At 40.4% G+C, this 25,415-nt stretch overlaps 1 protein-coding gene across 3 annotated transcripts in view; it reads right to left on the bottom strand.

Annotated features, from left to right (window-relative positions):
* Window positions 1–139: 139 nt before the first annotated feature.
* plekhm2 (pleckstrin homology domain containing, family M (with RUN domain) member 2) overlaps window positions 140–25,415 on the bottom strand; it is a 65,477-nt gene continuing 40,201 nt past the window's right edge. For all 3 annotated transcript variants that reach the window (XM_048561176.2, XM_048561177.2, XM_048561178.2), the window contains 11 exons: window positions 19,163–19,232; window positions 18,107–18,197; window positions 17,365–17,429; window positions 15,941–16,029; window positions 14,295–14,427; window positions 13,804–13,994; window positions 12,540–12,605; window positions 11,019–11,178; window positions 9,634–9,813; window positions 8,236–8,346; window positions 140–7,657 (listed from right to left, as the gene is read on the bottom strand). In XM_048561176.2, coding sequence (XP_048417133.1) covers window positions 7,520–7,657; window positions 8,236–8,346; window positions 9,634–9,813; window positions 11,019–11,178; window positions 12,540–12,605; window positions 13,804–13,994; window positions 14,295–14,427; window positions 15,941–16,029; window positions 17,365–17,429; window positions 18,107–18,197; window positions 19,163–19,232 — 1,294 coding nt within the window. In that variant the 3' untranslated portion in view covers window positions 140–7,519. The remainder of the gene's footprint in view (window positions 7,658–8,235; window positions 8,347–9,633; window positions 9,814–11,018; window positions 11,179–12,539; window positions 12,606–13,803; window positions 13,995–14,294; window positions 14,428–15,940; window positions 16,030–17,364; window positions 17,430–18,106; window positions 18,198–19,162; window positions 19,233–25,415) is intronic.

Raw genomic sequence — 25,415 nt, 5'->3', positions numbered from 1 at the left:
CTGTTGCCTGCATTCAGTTGCGCTTGAACTAAATGTCTTTCAAATTGTTCCTAAAGATTGTCAAGTAGACGAAGATGCAGAGAAATGGTTACACCTCTCAAAGAGCAGAACAATAAGCTTTTACTCCTCCAGACGGGGAAAAGGAGACCAATGCCTTTATTAATTCCATTCTATTTACATTAAATTATATACAATAAACACTGCATTTACACTGTATAAACACAAAACATGCATGGATAAGCATCAACAGTGAAGCTCCTAAAGATTGCATCAACATTAATATACATACTATTAGGTTTATAGTATATTATACAAGTAGTGAAATTTCTCCTTGAGGATCTTTCGAATTATTTATGCCTCAAAAGTTGTACCATTCAATATTAGTGACATAATAAAGGATCTGTCTTTTCCAGTCTGTTTAACCTCACTACATTACACATCTGTATGAATATACTTGAGTAAGTTAGCAAAGGCAGGAAACAAGGTGCAAAAATCTATATATCAGCAGTGGGCAAACTGAACCAAAGTGGGCTTTGCTTGTCCAGTGCTGGAGACAATGCAACACATGATCACTGGCAAAACACACTTACATTATTCAATATTTTGGGATGGGATGGAACCAACTTTCATATCTATCTGCACTAGTCAGGTAAATTGATCTAATAATTCCTGATCGAGATTAAACCAGTGTAATCACCCCAGAACTATGACTAATGGCATTTTTTAAAAACTCCAAATAAAAATCTTATTGGTGTTTACAGGAGAAGTAGAATGAAAAGAACAATGGAGACGAAAATAAAGAAACAGTTTAAACATCTTGAACTTGCTGTTTCCCTGGTATATTTTCACACCAAGACAATGTCACGTTTTCAGAATTTGCTGGGTTTGAGGGTTCAGACCTTGGGGCAAATTGATTAGCTACGGCTCCTCAATCTTCTGGTTGTAAGAAGGGATTTTTAAAAAAATGTAAACACAGAAAATGGACTGGATCCAAGGCAGAGTTTAATAGCCTCTTTGCTTAAACTTAATGAGTAACTTTTCCATAAAAGTAACTTTTTTCCTTGCTGTAAACAGATTACAATTTAACAGAGTACCTTTTTTAGCTTATACATTGAAGGCTCTGTGAGCAGGTAGTGTAAAAGTTTAACTTCAAGGTTCAATATCTCAGACACATGGATAACTTGCCTGGAGTAACTGCAAGGTGTTTTCAAAGTCTTTCTTGATCTAACTCTGCAAAATACTAAATATATTCTGATCTATGCTATCAAATAAAGCCGTGAAGCTTAGTAGAGAGCTAGAATCATTTTTAAATTCTGCTCATGGATTAAAAGTAATTAATAACACAAATCAGATCACATCCAGAAATGCTTGGACATGACATGACATCACTTCTATAAAAGGAAACCAACTCCACTTTTTAAAAAGCACTGGGAAATAATTTAGATTACTTTCAACTTCCCACAGTTGGGAAAAACCTTATTCTAATGCAATGATCATTCAACTCAAATAACAATTCTACTTAGTCCACATTGGTTCAACATCCACTGTGGAATCTTCTGAATTTCTAGGACCAGTCAACTTTGGTCTCCAGAGTGGAGTTATGAGAAAACCTACAATGCAAATAAAATCAAATCTCATTAAAAAGATCAGAAGACAATTGGATTGCACACTGCACTCAACAAGTGCGTTCAGTTGCAAAATGAGCATGGACCAGGTAGTAGGATATTCATCATTCACATATTACAAATTACAACCAGGACTGTATATGGGCACTACACAAAACAAAGGCTTCAAATAGAGAACTTTGCCACCCTGCATCAAATAAACAACTTACAAGATTAAAAGTCTCGCAAAACAAAACACCATAAATTTTTAAACACCCTTGCACGTGATGGTTGGTTGTATATGAATGGTTAGAGAACAAATTGCAATCCGTCTTAAACATCTAACTCAATGCCACTGTAGAAGATCCCAATCATTGGACTATCAACTTGGTTTACAAATATCCTAGCCTTGTCTCAACCCTACTAGGTATGCAAATCACGATGGTCCTGGTGTTCCCAGTACACACTGAATCCAATATCATCAGCAATTTTCCTTTTTTTTTTCAAATTTATACAAAATAACTACTGATGTTATGAAGTACACAGTGTGCCAAATTCGTGTAATAGAATATTAGCACCCTACCTGACTGTATATGTCTCTTATCAAAGAATCTCCACATTGCAACTATTTGAGTAGTATACTATTCCTTTTTAACTTTCAATCATTGGCCTCCCTGCTAAATGATAGGGGAAGGAACTTACATAATTGGAATTATGATGTCCCAAAGAATTTCAGGGACAATTAAATGTAGTCACTACTGTTATGTAGGTTGAAAACTACAGCCAATCTGTACACAGCACTGTCCCAAGAATGTCATAGATAAATTATTGGTTAGCAAGTGCTATTCAGGACACAGAAACAATCCTGGGTTTTCTCTGAAAAGTTATCCATCTAAACAGGAATGGAGAGTAGCAAGTCAACAGCCCACCTGAAAGACAGCAACTGTAAATGCAGCACTTCTCTGATATGCGCTGGAAAATACAGTAGGTTATGTTCTCAATCTCTGAAGTAAAGCTTGAAGAACCAAGTGAGAATGGCACCAATGAGTCAAGCTTAATAAAGGTGTTAATATGTGCTAAATCCCACAGATACCAGCATAGCTTCAGCTGAATACTTTGCTATGAATTATGCACAAGGTGTGTCTTGTGGGCAGATTTACAAGTGCCAGTGCAGACTAATTGTTAAATACAGTTCAGTGTGGGAAATGGGTACGTTATCAGGTGCAATTCCATGGGCAGTATTTTAGGTACAAATACATTAGCAGTTCAAGGCAGCAGAATACCATCTCCTTCTAAAAGGCAATTAGGGATGAACAATAAATGTTGGCCTAGTTCAGCCACCCTCACAACCCATTAACAAACAAAAACACCACTTGCTGGTAGACATGTTAATGAATATCAATAACAGTACTCAACTACAGACTCAAAGATTCACATACATTGTTTTCTAGTGCTAGTCAGTGTAGAAACCTTATGAATTCAACATCACTACAAACTCCAGCACCCCACTTGCTATCCAAGCGATCAGTCATCCAAGCATGAACCACGCACTGAACCTGGGATCCTCCTGATCTATGAGGCTCAGCTGCTCTTTGGTTAAACTTGCTGAGCCCCTGGCGGAAAGAGGAATCCTTGCATTTAAACTTTAAACAATATCTCACAGGCAGAAAAAAAGAAAATGTAAAGAAACATTATCACATCTGGGCTGTCAAGAGTCAGATCAGTCAAGGGTTTGAAGGTGTCTAGTTATAATCAAAACCTAAAAGCATCAAGAAGCTGAGGTTTGCTAAAATTGTACAGCAAGTCTATAATCAGAATCCCAAAAAAGTGCTTCTAAAAATCCAGTTGTAATACTGATTCCATTTTATTTGACCCTTTACTTTGATAGAGGGAAAGCACAAAAATTCCAAGTTGTTTGTGTATTTCACAAACACAGGAATTTATCGAGTGAACATTTACTTAGTCCCTTGTGAAGGTAGTGGGTCACCTTTTGGTTTCTTTGTTCTGTTTCAGCAGTGAAACATAAGGGCTTTACAAAGAGATGGTGCAATCCTGAGAGCCTTAAAAACCAGGTAGCAAATAGAGTTTTATTTTTACACAACTGTCAAGTCAAGGCTTCCTGAAACATTGGTCACAGCCTCACTCTATGGTGGCAATAGCTGCTGTGAACCTCTGACCAAGTATCAACCCCTTTGCATTCCCCAGGTTTGTTAAATAGTGGGAGTGACTTAATTACACGATCCTGTCCTGAAAAGCATAATAGGAAGACAGGTGCGTTGTACTGAAACTTTGTGGAGTAAATAGCTTTACTTCCCACTGCCACAGGTCTGCTAATATCAGCGATTTTCAAGCATCAAAATGGGATCACAACAGGAGAGATTTGGGAAGCATTGGTGTAAGTGATGCACAGATTGATTAACCAGATCAGACACTCCAAGGTAGGCTATACATTTGTTCTTGCAGGGTTCAGAAACATTTTTGGTTTGGTGTTAACTACTGAGTCCTTCCATAATTCCAATGTTAGTGCATTCAAAAATATATTAACTGTGGCTTGGTTCTGAAGGAGTCAGAGATTTTTAAATCCTTTACTATTTAGTTATATCGGGTTTGTTGTTTTAATCACTCTTTTTCTATAGCTATATGGTTTTTTGGTTGTTTTCAGTATGACTACTTTGCTTTTAAGCATGTAAATGAAGCATCACAAGGAACAGGCCACGCACAGGCAGACCCATGTAGCTCAAAACCCTGTTCAGGCAGGGCACAGTATTGTTTCTTATAGCAAAAGGAGATGGATGGTTACATGCAATTTACCTCATCTGGCAGGATATCAGTGACCAGTTTATTAGGTGTTGTAGTCTGACAGCACCAGTTTACTAGGTGTTGTAGTCTGACAGCACCAGTTTATTAGGTGTTGTAGTCTGACAGCACCAGTTTACTAGGTGTTGTAGTCTGACAGCACCAGTTTATTAGGTGTTGTAGTCTGACAGCACCAGTTTATTAGGTGTTGTAGTCTGACAGCACCAGTTTACTAGGTGTTGTAGTCTGACAGCACCAGTTTACTAGGTGTTGTAGTCTGACAGCACCAGTTTACTAGGTGTTGTAGTCTGACAGCACCAGTTTACTAGGTGTTGTAGTCTGACAGCACCAGTTTACTAGGTGTTGTAGTCTGACAGCACCAGTTTATTAGGTGTTGTAGTCTGACAGCACCTGTTTATTAGGTGTTGTAGTCTGACAGCACCTGTTTCTCACTTTGCTTTTCCAGCCCTAGGGAGTGCATTGAGACAACCTTTGAGCTGTACATAGAAATTCAGGTAATCAAACAAGTTAAGCTAATGAACTAAAGGCTTCAGACAAACAAAACGTGTTTGAGAAAGATCATTCAACCGAAATTTGTCCACCGAAAAGTCCCTTTATTCCACATCCAGGATACTTTACCATTCCTGAATACTCATTTAAAACAGGTTTTAGATAGCTGTGATTTTGTTTATTAAAAAAAAATCTGGCATTATGCACTGCTTAAGATTTCTACTATTAAAGAAGTTTTTACATCAATGCTCCCCCAGTACCTCAACTACATGTAGGTCTCTCTAACTATTAATGTGCTGAAAACAATAAGATTACAGGCTGATTGGTTAATCAGAAATATAAACCTCTCAATACAACGATAATGTTTGAGCAGTTCTGCAAAAATTATGATGAGTTAAGTATTTTTCAAACATCTTAACTGCCACAGATGCATTATTTAATGCTGGGAGAGAGGAAGGTTTGGCAGGAGAAATTAGTGATTTTGAGTTTTCTCCCTATTCTCTATCATGAACATGGTCATTTTAATTTGTAAGGCCTATGAACATGAACTTTGCTGAAATACAGATTTTTCAAGGGCTCTGATTCTTGGTGTGATAAAGATTTCAAAGATTCCCCTTTTTATGGGTGTCAGCTCTGGGTGGTTATTACTGCATAGAGACCAATAGGTCACTTGATGAGCTATCTTGAGTTTAGTATTTGTCATCTGTTGTCAATAGGGAAGTGAATTATAATCCTGAACTATAGAGCAGATGCAAGCTTCAGACAGAAGACTATATACAATTATAGTACTCGGAAACAAAAGCTGAGCTTCCATTAAACTGCACAAACCATTATTTACCCAAATCTCAATATTCCCTCAGCCTGCACATTACTACTTTTCTTCAGAATTCAAAAAACTGCACACTGCAAGAGGAAAACAAAGATAAGGTGCACATTTGCTGCTGAGCTCACAGTAAGTAATACTTGGGTTAGTGTATAACTAGAGGTAGACTACAAAGAGTTATGCAACATTGAGATATTCCACTAGGTTGAGGATGAGGCAATGAACACTATACTGCAGCATATTCACAGCAGCCATTGTCAAGAAAAGAATGACAGCGCTTTATATGGTTATGTGACACAGGTAATAACTGGCTGAAAACAGCACTGAGAATTGCTTGGTCAGCCTGGGCCTCCTGGCCTATGAGTTGGTACCTTCACCTAAGAGACATTCATACATACCACAATAAATGTTACTGTTCTACAAGAGCTCTTGTAAACATTGGTGCATGCACTTTTTATTTGCACACTATTCCACTACCTACATCCAATCGCAGCAATGGAGCTGTTTCCAGCTGTTTGTGACTGAATCATTTAGTAAAATAAACGATACAGCTGAAGAAAATTCTGAATTTGTGCAGAGACTAAAATGCAACATCTAATTTGAGTTACAAATCAACAACCCCTATCTTCCTGCCATCTCTTGCATATGATTTTCCTGATATATAACTGGAAAATTCCAACACCATTGAATTGGCTGAAAAATGAAAAGGCTTTCATTATGATATTACCAGTTTAATCTATTATTGCATTTGCATTTAAACAGCACCTGTGACACTCAAATTAAAGCAGAGATGCAGTGGCTGCTTAACCAGATGTAAAGATAGGACCCACAGTCCATACAGTCTCTATTAACAAAAAATACCTTGTGCAAGATTCTCCATTTGCCAGGAAGGAGATCAAAAACTGAACTTTATAGACACTGACCTCAGGGGACACAAATAAAACATATGTACAGATTCAACCTTAAGAGGTTTCATTTAAAAGTGACTGGTGTGCAGTCAGACCTAAACAGTATAACTGTTAATAAAAGCACTTTTGTCTATAAAAAATTAGATCCTAAAATCTGGAAAGGCCCAATGCTGTGATTATATATCACATGATGATATCCAGTCTTTTAAGTCAATGACTTTTGGGGGGGGAAAATTAAATTCCCTACAACCTTCAGAGTGTTGCGGAAACTGAAGCTCAAGGTAGGCATTCACAGACTGGGATATAATGACATTTAAAATGTCACTCTGTTCCATATTAGAAATACAGGTGGATGTCCCAGTGACAAAAGGCAGTGATTCGGACAGAAAAGTGCTTCTCAGATTCCCTTGGTCTTTGCACATTAGTTCTTGAACTTCTCCAAAGCGGAAATAATTTGATTTTGCCCAAGCATCTCTTTATAAAAAATAACTCTTATTGCAGTAGACGGTCATGCAGTTAGGCAACAAGCTTACAGAGATGTGAGGTTCATTGAATGTATCCTGGTGAAGCCAAACATTCATTGAGTATGCACATGTTTCACAATTGCAAGTGTGAAAAGCACACCTATTCCCAGCTCAATAAGCAGAGGTTCATTTAAAATCTCTTCTGTTCCCTCTTCATCCATTCTAATAACTGACACTGTTGATGCATTTCCAAAGAATTGTCAGCTTGACCATTTGGATTGTACTATTTCCTTTACATCCCACGTTTCTCTCTACACCTCCCGGAACACCAGCAGTCACACACAACATTCGAAATGCAGGAAGTCAGTCACAGCTGCAGCATTATCACACCATACGGTTGGTGCTGCAAGGCGTTCAGCACCATGGTTCACGCTCAGCACGTCCGCGGGAAAGACTATCACTTCGCTGCCATGTGGTCTGAATGAGCAGGACTGCATCATCACATTTCTTCCGAATGGAGGGATCCTGAAGTGATTTCTGAGGTAGATCCACCTGAAAAAAAAGGAGAGTTAGAAGAAGTCAGAATGCAGCAACTATTGAAGATGAATATAAACATTTTTTCAAGTCTAGTCCTGGCCTTACGCAAAGGCTATACATAGATACTGGAATAGTTATTACGAGCACAAAACGGGGAATGCACATTGCATTTGACTCTAAATAAAGTACTCTAATATCACAGTGGACAGCTGAAAACAACTCAATAGAGATAGTAGGAACTGCTGATGCTGGAGAATCTGAGACATGCGAGTGTTATCTGAAGAAGGGTCCCAACCGCTAAAAGTCAAGCTTTCCTGCTCCTCTGATGCTGCTTGGCCTGCTGTGTTTATCCAGTTTCACACTGTGTTATCTGAGAACAACTCAATTTGGTTCAAAGTTTGAATTGGAGACTTTCCTTGCTTTAAGTGCTCAGCACCACTTATATTAATGTACAGTCATCAGGGGAACATCTGGCAGATAGCTTAACGACCAAAGAAGACAGGAGAGATCATCCTTTTGATATGGGAATGTGCAAAGGCAGATAGAATGCTACCATAAACAGCAGGTGAAGTATTCTACACATTTCAGCATACCTGGTAGATCTTCCTCCAAGCACTGTTCAATGCAGCAAGAAAACGTTGCAGCTCTTCAGCGCAACTGAAATACAGGAACCATGGAGGAGATTTCTGATCATCAGACATCTCCTAGAACACAAGGTGAGTAATACTGGAATAAGTGAGAATGAAATACAAGAAGGCAGCAGTATAACAGATGATTATCTAGTGTTTTAAAAGATATCTGTTGTTGAATAATACCAACAGTAGTACAGACACCATTCCAATTTATGACAGAATGAGGACAGCATGCATTCAAACAACTATAATATTTTATTCAAGATCAGGATTTTATGCCAAATTTATACAGCAACCCTCCTTTGGCTAAAGTTCAATTTCTTGCTTATTAGGATAGTGTAAGGTACAGATTAGCCATGATTTAACTAAATGACAGGACAGAGATTCATTGTTCTACGTTTATTCTCATGTTTCTGTTGTGGAGGAAAGCGATTTATGAAGCAGTGTGGCTGCTAACATCAAGGATTACCACTTGGTCATGGCAGTAGGCTGATCAAACTTTTAACTATCTTGTGAAGACTAAGGGTGAAGTTCATTGTTCCCCTGTAATACTCCTCCTTCCGATACCACAGGCTAGATAATAAAAATACTCCGATGTAATTTCTTGAATATCATTAATGTAATTCAGCACAGTAGTCTGTAATTAATTTAGTTCCATTGATCACACTGCAAGGGGCTCATTGATGTTGATGATTAAGAAACAAACACTAATGAGCATAACCCCATGGCCTCAACTCCCACTGCACTGCTGTCTGCCATGTTTTAAATGGTGCTTTTTTGTCTTAAATACAGGAGAGAGCAGGCGCTTCACAACTTGATGGAAAAACAAGTGAACATGGACTGTACTCTGAATGACTGGAACAGCCACTGATCCTGAGGAAAGCTAAGTGTCATTTCTCATGGCTCAGGGAGATCTCAAAATTATGCATCAAAATCATTTGTGCTTCTTCTGGAAAAGTAAGGAGAAAAATACACAAATTATAATGACCAGGATTGTTTCTTTATTCTATAAACTATGCCAAGCAGCCCAACCCCGGCTGTATGGCTTTGATAAAGTACAGACACAGCACTGAATTGCCGGCAGAAACAGCAATCTTAAAATTTCTAGAATTTTAGATAACCATTCACCAATTGCAAAGACAGGTTTAGCTGCTACTCCTTGCATTCTCCCCAAAACCACTCCATATTGTGCAGTGGGTGACCCTCCCAGCTGTAAACTAGGAACAGCATAGGGCATCTATGGAATTGTAACCCAGCAACAAAAAGGACCTTTAGGACACAGGCAGGAACAAATTCTGAAAAAGCAAAACATTTTCTAACAAGTAGTTAGTACGTATAAGATGTTGAAGTAATACTCACCACCACACAGTACTCTCTGCCAGAGCTGGAGGAGATGCTGTTGACACTAGTTAGCTCAGCGCTGCCCAATAGTCGGAAGAAACTGGTCTGAGAGTCCTCATGGCATGTAAACAGCATCCTGTCAGTCACAACAAGGCAGCATGGGATGCATGGAGAGGGTGAAATACCCTGGGGAACGATCTGACAACATAACAGTTAATACGCTAAACAGCTCGCATAACAGTAGGTAGCTTGTCAGTGTTTCCAACTGAAGTGTAAACAAAAAAAAACAGCAGAAATTCAGGCACAAGAGTCTAGAATCCGTCTGCTCACTCTACTCAAGGATCAAATTGACTGTGGACTGTCATGACAATCGCTTCATATGCAACGATATCAATGACACCAGAAAGTGTCTGTTATTTAACACAAGCTATTGTCTTACACCAGATGTACACATTGTCTCTGGTGCACAGATGGATCTGTGGGTATTTAAAGCATTGGGCCTTTGGAAAGCTAACAATGGCAGATAATGTTGAATTATCTGCTACAGGATATCAAGGACCTGCACATGGCCAAGAGGGATGAAAGACATTGTATCAAGAGGCCAGAATTAAATCACAGTCAGCACTGCAGCTATCCAAAAGCAGCAGCGTGGAATGCCCTTTTATTCATTTGCAAGTCTTAATGTAGACTGGAACAAATTCTTATATTAACTGCTTAACCTTCCATAATATCCAACATCAGAGCATTAACCCCTTTTTACAATTCTTACGCGGCCCTGATTGTTGGCCAGGGGGAGGCAAGCAAAGCAAAGCCTTACCACTGTCAATTACACAGTAAAGGACAGGACAGACTACACATACTTTACAAGAAACTTAGAAAAGAAATTGAATCCCCATCTGCTCCACTGCCTCAAAAGCTTACAAGTATCCCTAAAGGGTAGCTGACCATTTTCAGGGCGAAGTGAGCCGATCTCAGCCAGTACAATGTCTTTGCAAATCCCTGGATTCCACAACTGAATATCCAGTGATTCCTCATGAAACACAAGGTTCTCTGCATGTTGAATTATGGGTGGCTGTAATGGCATAGTCCAATATGGTAACTGTCACTAGCTGGGTTCACAATGAAGAACAACCATACGAGAAAGATACAGGAGGGTTCCCACTGTCTACATCTTATGTCTCAGCTCTCATGAAAAGACAGATAAAAAATTCAAAAACACAATCACCATTAGAAGTTTGATCATTTGCAGACAGAAATATACTTAATATTCCTAATTGCAAAAGACAGCTCAACAGAACAAAACAAAGTAGGTGCAATAAATAACGGATGGAATATCTTACCCTATTCAACTGCAGAAAATGTATTTTGTGACTGGCATCTCAGTGCAGCTGAAGCTGACTTACCCCTTTTGACACTGCCTGGCAAAGGTGCTGCATCCAGTCCGCCATCTCTTCTTCATTCTCAGCACTGAGTTCCAAAGACAGGCGCTCTGTTAGAATCACCTGGAATGTGTGCGGTCGCTCAGTTGTGCTGGACCTTCGACAACCTCCACATTGCTCTCCTCTACGATATAAACAGCAAAGGCGGTCTTTCAAAAGCAGCATGACTGTGCTAAAACAAAACTGGGATGAACAGAAGATTTGGACGTTCAAGGCATCTCCAGTGCTTTCTGCTAGAGGAATTTGCATTTGGATTCCTTTCAAATTATCAAGATACAAAATAAATGTATGTTTCTGCAAGTTCCATAAATCTGAATTGGTGCTGAAATAGTCATACTCAATTCATGTGACCATAAAGAGGGTTGGTGTAGACCGGATGGGCTGAATAGCCTCTCTGTGCATTGTAGGGATTCTAAGAAAGATCTATTATACTTTCCAATTAGAATTCAAAACTTCCATATTTCTAAAGTTTTCTCCACTGCATTACTTGGAACTCTAAAATATGTCAATCATGCTGCGTTCCGAAAGATACATGACAAAAATATTCATCATTTATTCATTTCCTTGTGACATCACTTATTTTTCTCTGAATGTGGTCAGTCCACACATAGCAGCTTTTCTACCTGCAATCTGGGCGTCTACCCTCTTAACTGATCATTGAGTCTGTTGCCTTTTGTGAACTGTGCATCATGTGACCTACATTTCTTTATATTTCTTGATCTTTATATTACTTCTGACCTACCAATATTAAAACTTACTCTGTCATTGGTTCTAACTATTTGCCATTTAAGCCCAACTACTTCTGCTGGTTCCTAAACTGCTTCCTCAGAATCAGCTGACCCTCCTATGTTGGCATTGTATGCGAACAGTAGCAAACACGCTGAGACCAGCTAAATGAGCTTAGAATCTTCCTAGTTTGTAAGCTCTCCTACTCATTGCCTTAAAATTAGTAGACCCATTACGGATAATTTTTCCTTGTTAACTTAGCTCTATTTTATATTTTGTCCACATAAAGTTATTCCATTTTAAGAGGACTTCTGTAAGTATTCAGCAACTTTGATCCAAGTTCCAAAAATGAAATAAAGCTGGGTTTATTTGGAACTGAGGCGGCCATTCAGGGCCTTGGGCCTGGCTTCCTATTCAATTAGATCATGTCTCAATTTGTAATTTAACACCATCCATCTGCCTTGGTCCTATAATTGCTAATATGCCTACCTAAGAAAAATCCATCAATCTCAATTTAAACATCTTCAATTCACTCCCAACCTCAGGTTTTCAGTACTGATGCCCTCTATCCTTAGTGTGAAATATTCCTTCACAGGACCACTACAAGGCAACAGACAGACAGACAGAGAGTGTGAGAGAGAGAGAGAGAGAGTGTGTGAGAGTGACAGACAGTGTGAGAGAGTGAGAGAGTGAGAGAGATGCACACAGAAGTGAACTTATACAGAGACTAAAGCCTGAGTTTTGCACAGAAGTACTTACGCCAAGTTTACGGACATTAGCGGTGTTACATCTATCCTGTTGGGGTACTGATACAGGATTCCATTGCTGCAGAAATAAAACAACTTTATCAATGGAAGGCATTGGTTGGCTATTCTCAACATAATGATACCAGAAATTCTGCATCTCAGTTCTAAATAATCAATTAATGAGACCATACCAGTGTTCTTGATTTGCAGCCAGGGGAAACAATGTCTATACTGTGAAACCACTTCAGGAACTTGCAAGTCTCAATGAGTTTACCTGCTATTGTTCTAAACTCCAGACTCAGTTCACTTTGCTTCACATTTTGGAACAACCCTTTTAACTTCAGGAGCTGAATCTTTGCTGTACCACTTTCACTGCAAATATATATCTCCTTGTAATATGGAAATGATTCATTTGCAATGTTTTTATTCCCCAAACAGGTTAAGTTTCTTTTCAAAACAATCCATATTATCGTAAACAGCATGGTTTTATGTCACAATATCTAAACTTTCCCATAATGTTAGAAAAATCAAGCTGAGTGGTTATTTGCAATAGGTCATCTCAGTGGTACGGTAACAGTTCAGTACAAAAGTAAATGTAATAGAAAGCAAGATGCAGCTTGTACAGGTACAACGCTGGGAAGCAATGTGACTAGGATGGAGCTACACAGTACTTCATATTGGCTCAAGGATCTTTTGTTGATAATTGGGCTAATAATTTGAAGTAGCCTAAGTCACAGAACATTCTGACTTGGATTTATAAACCGCTGCTTTTGAATAGTCACTATGTCAGAAATTTTTCTGTAAGTAACATCGCTACCAGAACTGTAGAAGCTCAGTGAGCTACCACAACTTACTCAAGACAAACTACAGCAAGCTTGAACTCGTATTCAGTGCCAGGCCTGTGTTGAGCTTGGTAATCTTAGCCAAGGCACTCAGAGCCCCATTGCCATAGGAAACAAATACTGAATCAACCAGCTTTATTAGGACCCCAAGCAAGGCTCTGTTGGGTGGTTATGATGTCACTGATGTTTAATCTAAACTGTATTTCTAGGATCACACCATAAGCACAGAAACTAGGGAGAAGACCTGCACAGCTACAGGTACTCAGCAACAGTTAATGTCTACAGGGAAGCAGAGCAAGGAAAAACTTTAAATAAAAATAGAATCCTGCTAGTCTATAAATATTCAGTATTCTTGCCAAATATATCCAATAGATCTACAGATTCCAAGAGGAAAACACTGAATGTAGTGCTCAAATCTGATGTGGAGAACCTTACCTAAGCACTACATAGGAGGCCTTCCAGATCGGAGAGCCCAAATAACTGGTGCCAGCCTTGTAATGCAGAATTCCTTCTTTAGTAACTGTATTTCCATGTGCCATGTAGAGATTCCTCTGGGGCCCTGCTGTTACATCCATGGGATCCTCCCAATGAATCAAACTGTAGAGATGAATGGTCACCTCAGACACCTGAAAATATGTGCACAAGAGTTAGGCACAGGAGCAGCTGCAACAATACCAGTGCAAAGGAGACATGTACACAAAACAACTTCCATTCCACTTTCTAAAAACTGTTCTGATGCTTCTCCCCTCGAGTATTCTCTGTCAACTGCTCGATACATTTCGGTTCAAAATGCACTGTAGTATATGATCTTCCTCCTCCTTGCATTTCGTTTTAATGCCTAACCTCACCTTTTACGAAATTAACCAGAAGAATAAACCCAAACTGAGACCATCCAGCAGAACATAATCCCTCTGTTACCACATTACCTCACATGTTGATTCCTGGGCCACAAATTTGGTCAGTGCCAGTTTCTGCATGGTTGCATCAGTAAGGATGCTGGGATATGGAGGCTCTCTGCAGCCCTTAATCATGGCAGATCTCAAGGCAGCAAGGAAAAACCTAAACATCAGGAAAAATAAGGAAAACACCATAACTGGTGCTCAAATAAAATGTGACTAAATAAGCCAAAACAACTAGTTAGAGATATTACCTTAAGTACTACACGTTCTTGAATGATATTGCTATTACTGCAGACAAACTGCTGCTGCTGTTGATACATACTGGAATTAATCAGCAGTTTCCTTATTCCAATGCTTCCCCTTCAGAGGAAAAGCCTTTGGTATATTCTGACACACAGTTCTACAGTTGCCAAACACAAGGTTACATTTTGAAAGCAATCTGTCCTTTATGGCTGTGGACAGCAGCACAATTACGCATTTTTTTCCCCAGTGTCCAACACACTAATTTCCAACAGGGTTTGGGAAACAGGGGCTGAAGTTAATAAATTGGGTATGGTCACTGAAGTTTGCTCCTTTAAAGTTCTGACCAAGATCAACACCTAGCGATTTTCAGAAAAAAAAAAACTTTGGATTCATGATTGTCACCCAGACATTTAAAAAAGCTCTCTCTAGTGTGAACCTAGTACAAACTAGGAATCATTGCGACATGCAAGTAGTGATTGGAGTTAGGAACCTTGTTCTACACAAAAAGAAACAGATGATGCTGAATTAATTTTCAGTTCTAAAATGGAGGCTGATAGATTTTTGTTAATTAAAAAAGTATGAAAGGATAGGGGGCAAAGAGAAATATGGAGTTAAGTCACTGATCAGACACAATCTCAGTAAATGGCTGAGCAGGCTTGTGAGCGCAAATTATCTGCTTCTGTTCCTATGCTCCTAATTTGTAATTTCCAGAATCTTGAGAAAAGCATACAAATCTAGTAACAAGTCACCCGGGAGAGTGGCTCATGACAGTATTGTCACAGCACACGTTTCAGATTTAAGACAATTTAATCATATGCTTGGAACTTGATTCAAAGCAGATGTCTTCAATATTATTTCAAACTCAAACACACATACGTACCTGTATAAGCCCAGGAATCAAAGGACAGGGTCAACATCCAGTTTGGAAGAGTTACAGGTGACTTGATTGGAAACATGCAAGACTCTGTAAGGCCCTGACAGAATGGGGAAAGGATATTTCCTCTTGTAGGACGCTCAAGAAATAGGGTCAATGTTTCAAAGTAACGGATAGCCCATTCAAGGTAGGGATGAGGAGAATATTTTTCTCACAGGCAGTCGTGAATTGAGAACTTTCCTCCTCAAATGTGGACACGACACAGTTGTGGAATATTTTTAAGCCTGAAATAAATTCTTGATAAGCAAGGGGTGAAAGGTCCTCGGGGTAAGGGGGAAATGTGGAAACATTAGGTCATCTAAGATCTTATGGAACGGCAGTGCATGCTTGATGGACCCAGAAGTATTAATTAATGTGTTCACATCCAAAAGTACCTAGATAGTTGAAAGGTTATAGCTTGTTTATGAGCACAATGTCTGGCAGGGTATTATTAAAGGGAACGACGTGGAGATGATGCCAGATCGCACTATTTACAATGACTGCGATTTGTACTTACTCTGTAAGAGATTCATCCGCTGTGTCAAGTAGGAACTGTCTCCGCCGGTTGGTGCAAACAAGCTGAACAGTCTGCTGACCAAGCCCCACCTTTAACAGTGAAGAGTGAGTGAAATGCAGCAAACATTCAATACACAGGTAAACACATACAAAACCAAAACTTACCTAAATTAAGTAATACAGCAGCAAATTATATTGGGAATTGAGAAAACATTATGGACCAAATCTTCCAGTCAGTGTAGAAACCCATGTTTCTAATGCTGACCAGACAAAAGCTACCCATTTACCTTCCTCTAACTGTTTTGACCAAATTTTGAATGGAGGATCTTGCAAAACTCACTCAGTGCAGGAAATCTCCACTATCACAGAAGGGAATCCATGTCCCCACCCTCCCCCAACGTGTTACAGCACTAGCAGGTGTAGCTTGTTAAGATTTTACATACCTTAGTGAATAGTGCTAGCAAACAGTGAGGGCACTGGTTGAGTGGAGTACAAGGTCAGGGAGCATAGCCAGGGTGGGTGTGTGGGGCTTGGGAGTCAGTTGCATACTTATCCAGGAGTCACATTAGGATATTTCTGTCCAAGATTTCTTGAGCAAACATTCAGGTAAGTCAATTGTCATGTGTCTGTCTCCAACTCTAACTCAATCGAAACTTTATCAGAGGGCCTGGGGAGAAGAGGACAACTTTTGCAGAGTCAGTGCAATGTGTCTCTGATGATCCAGTGATTGGAAGATGTAACATTGCAATGCTTTATACTAAGGTTTGTCAGGAATTGTATTTTTATGACCGTTGATCCTGTCTTACATTTTTTTTTCTGAAGGCATTGCAAATTAAATAAAATCAGCTCTTCCTCAGTTATTGATCATGGTTCAATGAAAGCTTTCTCGATATGTAGGAAGTCTGAAAAAAAAGTTATCCTTTTTGTAAACATTCAGATATTACCATCATCATCTCTGGGACTGCACTGTTTTAGACGGTATGTTCCACTTGTGTAACTTGTCTCTTTCTGAAAAGACGAGCAGATTCACTCTGCCTCCTGACACCCACTGGAGATCAATCTTTCTCTCCAACAGTTTTAGAATTATCTGCTGCAGCTACACAAAAGAGATTTGCAGGTAACAGAAAGGATTGTCACTGTATCCAAAACAGGATTCTGCATGGCACAGACAATGGCCGAACTTTACAACAATTTTCCTCCTCCGGTTTTATCTGGAAGGCACAGTCTTGCTGATCAGGTGACAGAAACCCTCCAGCGTCCAACACAAGTGGCCTTTGTTCATTGAAAGAGGTCAAACAGCCTCAGTAGGATATTAGAGTGGAGGGTTGGTGGGATGTAGAAACCAAAAAGTATAAAGCTATCATAACTAAGTCCTATACATCCTCAGCTGACACCCAATACCTGTGCAGTTTCCAGCAAACTCACCGAAATGTAATCAAGCTCATTATAAGACACAGCTTCTTCCATTGCATAGGGCTTGTCTGCAGCTCCTGTACAGACCAACAGATTGAGTTAGAAACAGACATAGTATTCCAATTCACAGCACCATTTTCACAGCAGGTGATTAAACAGCTTCTCTGTTGCATAACTCCAATTCCCATGTTGTATACAACATTAAGCTTCATTTCAGAGATAATCTGAATAGTGGAAGACTCGTAGCTCTTCTTACTTATATGTGACACATCTCAGCCAACAAGACTCAGTGCTCTAATGCAATTTTTTTTTTGCAAAGCAGCTTTTCTATTCTCCTGAATTGAAAGTGTAGATCCTTGCTAAGTACAGAAGGAGTGTCAGTCCTTTTTTTTTTAAACAAAGATTTGTTCATAATGCTCAATATTGTCATAACCTTGGAACTATTGCTAAAATAGCAAAAACTTGGACAAGGGAAACAGCTGCTACTTCAACACATACAGAAACATTTGTGCTAGCTGTGCTATTAACAAATTTACTTTCAAAGCTATTGACTTTTGGCATTAAACTGAAAAGTAGCAGAATTGTGGAATGTGCTCTGCAAAATGTTCAAATCGAAAGAAAAGTCATCTCATTGGGGTCATCTTAAACAGGAACAGTTGTTCATTTCAGCAAAAGGCTGGGATGTGATCTTCAAGGGGACGCATTTCACTCAAGTGTATGACATCTACTTCAGCACCAACATCAAGAGAATTACCTTTTCTCAACAAGTAGATGTAACAGTCAGTCAACAGCACGTACAGCAACTGTAGATTCCCCTCCATATGACCTGTCCACATTCGCACCATCTGGGAAGAGAAATAGTAGCAGCAGCGATAGAAGAGAGAGAAAAATTGAAGTACAAACTGTTTCATCAAAAAAAGAACCACCATAAATTGCTAACAGTTCAGTTTAGACGCTGAGCTGGTGAAATTGAGCAATCGAAATTAAACGTCTTACTTCAGTTAACCAGGCCCTCGCCTGGTATCTGGATCAATAGAGTTTACATGTTGTTCAGCAACTTCAGCAATCTTTTGTTCAGAGACAAAAGCACTACATATCTGCAAACAGCAACCCCACATACATACTTTCCAGTGGGGGTCTGAAAGGAGGTGCCTTTTTGCTTTCTATACAATCAACATTTGTCCACTGATGTTTTCTCTGATAAGTTTAGGTTAGTTCTCCACTTATCTGATTCTTACTGCTCAGTTTATATTTCCACGTTTTAGTTTCTGTTAGTTGTTTATATTTTTTGTGTACTTTACCCTGAGCTTTCATCCATTTATGACCTGGTGAATTATTTCCTATTTTGTCTTGAGACAATAGAATCAAAGATCCTCCTCTTGGAAAGTCAGAGCTAGAAAAAAGATCCTTTTACTCACATTGAGAGCACCCAATCTCTTCAGAGGAGTCAATATAGTTGGATTATTTCCATCTACCCCTACTCCATGGTGCTGGCAATTGTCCAGTGTCTGATCCAAGCAGCTATTTACATTGTGCAAGTGCCAGCTAGGTATGTGAGCCTGAAGTGGTGTTCATCCCAGATTCATACTTTCTAGTAGGGGTCACTGGATAGCAACCAGAAGTTGTACTTGTGGATGAAAGATCTGATCTTGCTGAAACTTGGTGTTGAGATGAAGCGCAATATTCCAAATGCTATCCAAGCTTTGGTCAGCAGATACTAGAGACTGAACAGTGAGTTCAGGTTTCTTGTATTAAACTTAAAAAAATTCAAAGTGATTTTCTAATACAGTCTTGCTCTGAGCGCTCTCACCTTGTAAAGTTGCTCTTCATTCTCCTTGAAAACGTGAATCATCAGCAAAAGCAGCAGATTATTATCAACCCTGAGGGGAAAGGGATGGGAAGATTAATCACAAGACTGCTGCCTCCACCAATGGCAACAGATGTTGCAAAGCACTGGAGCAATGCACCAAGCTATTTGTGAAGTCAGACTGATTAAAAGAATATTGAGGGGAAAAACAACTTTATAATATTTTGTGTGACGATCACAAATCATACATCCACCAGAATAACGAGCCAGAGTGGAGAAAAAAAAAGTACAAATTGCTTCTTCCTCTTTTCAGTTCGTATCTACATGGTGCTATTTTCAGAACAAAAATAAAATCTATAGGTGCCATCATCAAAGGCTACTGTCACTCATTATTTGTTGACCGATATCGCAGGAATGTCTATGAGGCAGACATAAATTAGAAATACAGGTAAAGAAAAGAGGAAAGATAAATGCCACCATGAATCTTTACAACTAGAGTACGAATAGAACAGCATAGTACCTAGAAACTGGCACGTACCTCTACAATGCAGTGTAAAAATTAAACTTTTCCATGTTGCCTCTAGTTCCTTTGCAAATTACCTTAAAACTAGCTCTTCTGGTTATTGGCTTTTTGGCCACTGAAACTGTTTCTTCATAATTTTGAACAACTCTACCTAATCTCTGCACCAAGGAAAAACAGCTCAACTACTCCAGCCTACCAAGATAACCTTAATCCTCCATGTCTAGAATCTAGTAACTCTCTCCTGAAACCATCCCAACAGTCTTTATATCTTTCTGGAGCGTGGCACCAAAACTGGACACAATATTCAAGCATTCACAGGCTCCTCTCTCTATTGTTTTTAGTCCACAATGTCCATCCTGATTCATCCAACCAAATCTTCAGTGCTGAAGTGATGCTATGATAGAATAAGAGCTCATAAGATGGAGGGGATAAAATATTCTCCCCCCACCCCTCTCTCACACAGAGAAGGTTGAAAGTCTATAGAATTTTCTTCCCCAGAATGTGTGGTGGAAACGAGGTCATTCAATATTTTTAAGGCACTCCTTGATGGATTCCTAATTGAATGGGAGTGAATGGGTATAGGGTTAGGCAGGAAAATGGAATTGAGGCCAGAATCAGATCAGCCATGACCATATGATATGGCAGAAGAGGTTATCAGGTTCAAATTAGCCAACTCATATTCATAAATTATACATTCATTTGAAAGCATAGATGCCACCACAGGAAATGGGGTGGGGGTGGTCTCCTTCATTTAAGTTTATTGTTATACTTACTGATAGAACAGGTGGTTTGGTATGGGAACAGATAAAGCCAGTAATAGCTTTGTCATGATGAATGCTGCATCTCACCAGACTCAGAGCCAACAAGAGCTGATCATAGTTAGGTGTGCATTTTGAGCAGAGGAATTACTAAGTTCACATTCACTGCATGGAATGCAGCTGTACCTGTCAGTATGGATTTTCAGAGGATGTGTGGGGTTTGTAGTTTAAGGAAGAAATCTACACTGGTATTCACAGAGCTATCTGACAGAAGGCAGGCAGAGTTAACTTGGGAAACTTTGAGGAAGACAATTAGGTATATCTCCCAGGAACCCAAACAGCTGAGGCATCCACAGTAGTGAGGCCAGTAAAGAAAAGGTGCGGGTCACATAGCTGAAAAGCTAATAGAGGGACTCATACAGAACCTTACCTTGGGAAGAACAGCTGGAGTGCTAAGAAGAAAAATAAATTTCAGAGGGGGCAGCGTACCTTTGGGATTGGCACCAGGAGCACAAATATGAACTGGAATAGGCATTCAACTCCTGGAGCTTGCTCCGCAGTTCAATAAGATCATAGCTGATCAAAACCTCACAGCCATATCTCCTCCTACCGTCAATAACCTGCTTAACAAGAATCCACCTACCTCTGTTTTAAAAATATTCAAACACTCTGCTTCCATCACCAATTCAAGTCAGAATTCCAAAGAATTACAACACTCCAAAAATAATTCACTTGATCTGTGTTTTAAACAGTGATCCTTAGTTTTAGATTCCCCGATAAGATGAAGTGTCCAATCCACATCTATCCTGCCAAGATATTTCAGGATTTTATGTTCCAATAAAGTCACTTATTTTTCTAAGCTTCGACAAAGACAATGACAATGACGAAGTCTAGCTTGTCCAAGTGTTCCCCACAGGGCGACTCATCCATTCCAGGAATTAGTTCAGTAAATCTTCTCTGAATTGCCTCCATGTTCTTCTTTAAATAAAGACCAATATGGTGCACTCCAGATGTGATCTCAGCTGTACCCTGTATAAGTGAAGCACAATCTCCCTTCTGTTATATTCAATTTCATAGTAGTGTTACGACCTAGAAATGGCCAAAACCCTCCTGATAATTAAACTAAAATACAAGTCCCAATCTATTATGACAGTTGGAGGGGTTCCCCTCTAATAATTATCCCCGAAACATCCAGAGAAGCTCGCCTTTCCCCATGTAATCTATTAAAAGAGTGGTTAAAAGAAAGAAAATTCCTGATCTCCACTTTACAAGTGACAAGAAACAATTTATTTATTTAACCCAACAATAAACATGTTAACAAAATTACTACCAAACCAACAATTCCCCCTTATACCACTAACTATCTCCTAACTGGTCTAAATTCTACTGGAATGTTGTTTAAATAAAGACAAGTGTCACTAAAACAAACCCAATTAATAAGAAGCAATAAATTATAACTCGATCTCTCCAAGTTCATACAGGCCATCTTCTGGAATATTCTGTTGTCTCTCGTCTCATTACTAACACCTTTCTTCCATTAATTCTGCTGTCAGGGATGTTTTCTCTCTATAAATTTCTTCAATGAGGACTTTGAGCTAAAATACCATGGTACCATTGATTAATTAGACAGGCTTTCTCTGACACCTAAATGGTGCTAACTCTGGCAGGTGGCTGATGGCTGTCTCCCTTGCCCTATATAATGGCATAATCAAAGTCTTATAATATAATTAGTTTCACGTTGTCAACACCATCAGATTTAAATTTGGTTAGCTTTCTGTATCTAGGTGCTTCTTTTAAATTAATTGGCCGAATTCAAATGTGTTCCCTAGGAAAAAATGCAGCTTGGCTGTTCTATACAAAAGAAAGTTTCTATTCGGGCACTCAGTGCACCGGCGTTTATAAACTTCCAAGCACAGACAAAGCACAAGCCCTTAAAGGGATCATGGCACTCTTTGCCTCACGATCATTTTTACCAACAAATTCTAACTTCCAGCCTTCCAATACATGAATACAAGTTTTTGTAAGTTATACTGTGAAGTTAAATGTTTACTTTGCATTCTTTTTTAATGTACATTAAAATTTTTGTTTACAAAACATAAAATTCCATGGCGCAGTTCTGTTGAGTTAATTGCTGTGTGTTTGGATTACTACTTTAAATGTTGTGGTCCCCAACAGGATTATTACACTTAGTAACTATTAACAGAAAACACTGACCACGTAGTACTTTATCCATGTTTTCTCTCACCAGCAAAACCCCACGTTGGTCCTTTATCAATCCTACCACTCTTGACAACCACTTTACTATTAAGGCATTAACTGAACTAGTGTCAGAGATAATGGGAACTGCTGATGCTGGAGAATTCCAAGATAATAAAATGTGAGGCTGGATGAACACAGCAGGCCAAGCAGCATCTCAGGAGCACAAAAGCTGACGTTTCGGGCCTAGACCCTTCATCAGAGAGGGGGATGGGGAGAGGGAACTGGAATAAATAGGGAGAGAGGGGGAGGCGGACCGAAGATGGAGAGTAAAGAAGATAGGTGGAGAGAGTATAGGTGGGGAGGTAGGGAGGGGATAGGTCAGTCCAGGGAAGACAGACAGGTCAAGGAGGTGGGATGAGGTTAGTAGGTTGATGGGGGTGCGGCTTGGGGTGGGAGGAAGGGATGGGTGAGAGGAAGAACCGGTTAGGGAGGCAGAGACAGGTTGGACTGGTTTTGGGATGCAGTGGGTGGGGGGGGGGGGGGGGGAAGAGCTGGGCTGGTTGTGTGGTGCAGTGGGGGGAGGGGACAAACTGGGCTGGTATAGGGATGCGGTGGGTGAAGGGGAGATTTTGAAACTGGTGAAGTCCACATTGATACCATATGGCTGCAGGGTTCCCAGGCGGAATATGAGTTGCTGTTCCTGCAACCTTCGGGTGGCATCATTGTGGCAGTGCAGGAGGCCCATGATGGACATGTCATCTAGAGAATGGGAGGGGGAGTGGAAATGGTTTGCGACTGGGAGGTGCAGTTGTTTGTTGCAAACTGAGCGGAGGTGTTCTGCAAAGCGGTCCCCAAGCCTCCGCTTGGTTTCCCCAATGTAGAGGAAGCCACACCGGGTACAGTGGATGCAGTATACCACATTGGCAGATGTGCAGGTGAACCTCTGCTTAATGTGGAATGTCATCTTGGGGCCTGGGATAGGGGTGAGGGAGGAGGTGTGGGGACAAGTGTAGCATTTCCTGCGGTTGCAGGGGAAGGTGCCGGGTGTGGTGGGGTTGGAGGGCAGTGTGGAGCGAACAAGGGAGTCACGGAGAGAGTGGTCTCTCCGGAAAGCAGACAGGGGTGGGGATGGAAAAATGTCTTGGGTGGTGGGGTCGGATTGTAAATGGCGGAAGTGTCGTTCTCACACACCACCCTACCAACCTCCGGATACAACGCATCATCCTCCGACACTCCCGCCATTTACAACATTCCTCTACATTGGGAAAACCAAGCGGAGGCTTGGGGACCGCTTTGCAGAACACCTCCGCTCAGTTCGCAACAAACAACTGCACCTCCCAGTCGCAAACCATTTCCACTCCCCCTCCCATTCTCTAGATGACATGTCCATCATGGGCCTCCTGCACTGCCACAATGATGCCACCCGAAGGTTGCAGGAACAGCAACTCATATTCCGCCTGGGAACCCTGCAGCCATATGGTATCAATGTGGACTTCACCAGTTTCAAAATCTCCCCTTCCCCTACTGCATCCCTAAACCAGCCCAGTTCGTCCCCTCCCCCCACTGCACCACACAACCAGCCCAGCTCTTCCCCCCCACACCCACTGCATCCCAAAACCAGTCCAACCTGTCTCTGCCTCCCGAACCGGTTCTTCCTCTCACCCATCCCTTCCTCCCACCCCAAGCCGCACCCCCATCTACCTACTAACCTCATCCCACCTCCTTGACCTGTCCGTCTTCCCTGGACTGACCTATCCCCTCCCTACCTCCCCACCTATACTCTCTCCACCTATCTTCTTTACTCTCCATCTTCGGTCCGCCTCCCCCTCTCTCCCTCTCTCCCTATTTATTCCAGTTCCCTCTCCCCATCCCCCTCTCTGATGAAGGGTCTAGGCCCGAAACGTCAGCTTTTGTGCTCCTGAGATGCTGCTTGGCCTGCTGTGTTCATCCAGCCTCACATTTTATTAACTGAACTAGTGTAATTTGTTTCACCTGCTTTTTCCATTTTTAATATTTAGCCTAATGCTCTGGCATTTGATCAAATTAGTGCCTGCTAAAACTTTTATTTCTGCTTTATCCCACTTGTAAATGTTTAGGAATGCAGAGAACTCCAGCTTTGGTTGTTCTCCTGCTCCTTACATGTGGAAAGGTACTCGAATTATACCTGAACCATCTCTCCTTTAAAGACCATCAATTGCTCCAGTACATTTACGTCTCTCAGTCTTATTACCTCTCTCTGTTATACCACAGAAATACAGAAACTAGGCGGAACAGGCCATTCAACCCTTTGGGCTTACTCCACCAATACGATCATGGGTAGTCCTCTATCTCAATGCCAAGTTCTTCTTTCAAAACCCAATACCTTTATGACCTTTAAAAAAAATCACTTTCCTAAATATACTTGGTGACTCCACCTCCACAGCCTTCTGCAGTACTGAATTCCACAAGTTAGCCACCCCGAGTGAATAAATGTTGCCTCATTTGTGTTAAATGGCCTATCCCATATCCTGAGAGGTTCTCCACTCCTTGAATTACATTTAATACACAGAAACTATAGCACAGATTAGAATCTTAATGCTGTGTAGGCCAGATTTGTAACAGAGAAAACTGACAAAGACAGAGGGAGGTGAATAGTTTTTTATCCCCAAAATGAACGTAGCAGCGCCAGCATGCGAAACAAAGAACAAAGAAAATTACAGCACAGGAACAGGCCCTTCGGCCCTCCAAACCTGCGTCAATCCAGATCCTCTATCCAAACCTGTCGCTTATTTTCCAG

This window comes from Stegostoma tigrinum, chromosome 28 (genome assembly GCF_030684315.1).
Source record: "Stegostoma tigrinum isolate sSteTig4 chromosome 28, sSteTig4.hap1, whole genome shotgun sequence".
Lineage (NCBI taxonomy): Eukaryota > Metazoa > Chordata > Chondrichthyes > Orectolobiformes > Stegostomatidae > Stegostoma > Stegostoma tigrinum.
The sequence above is the reverse complement of the archived record's forward strand: the minus strand, read 5'-3'. Positions and strand labels throughout refer to the sequence as shown.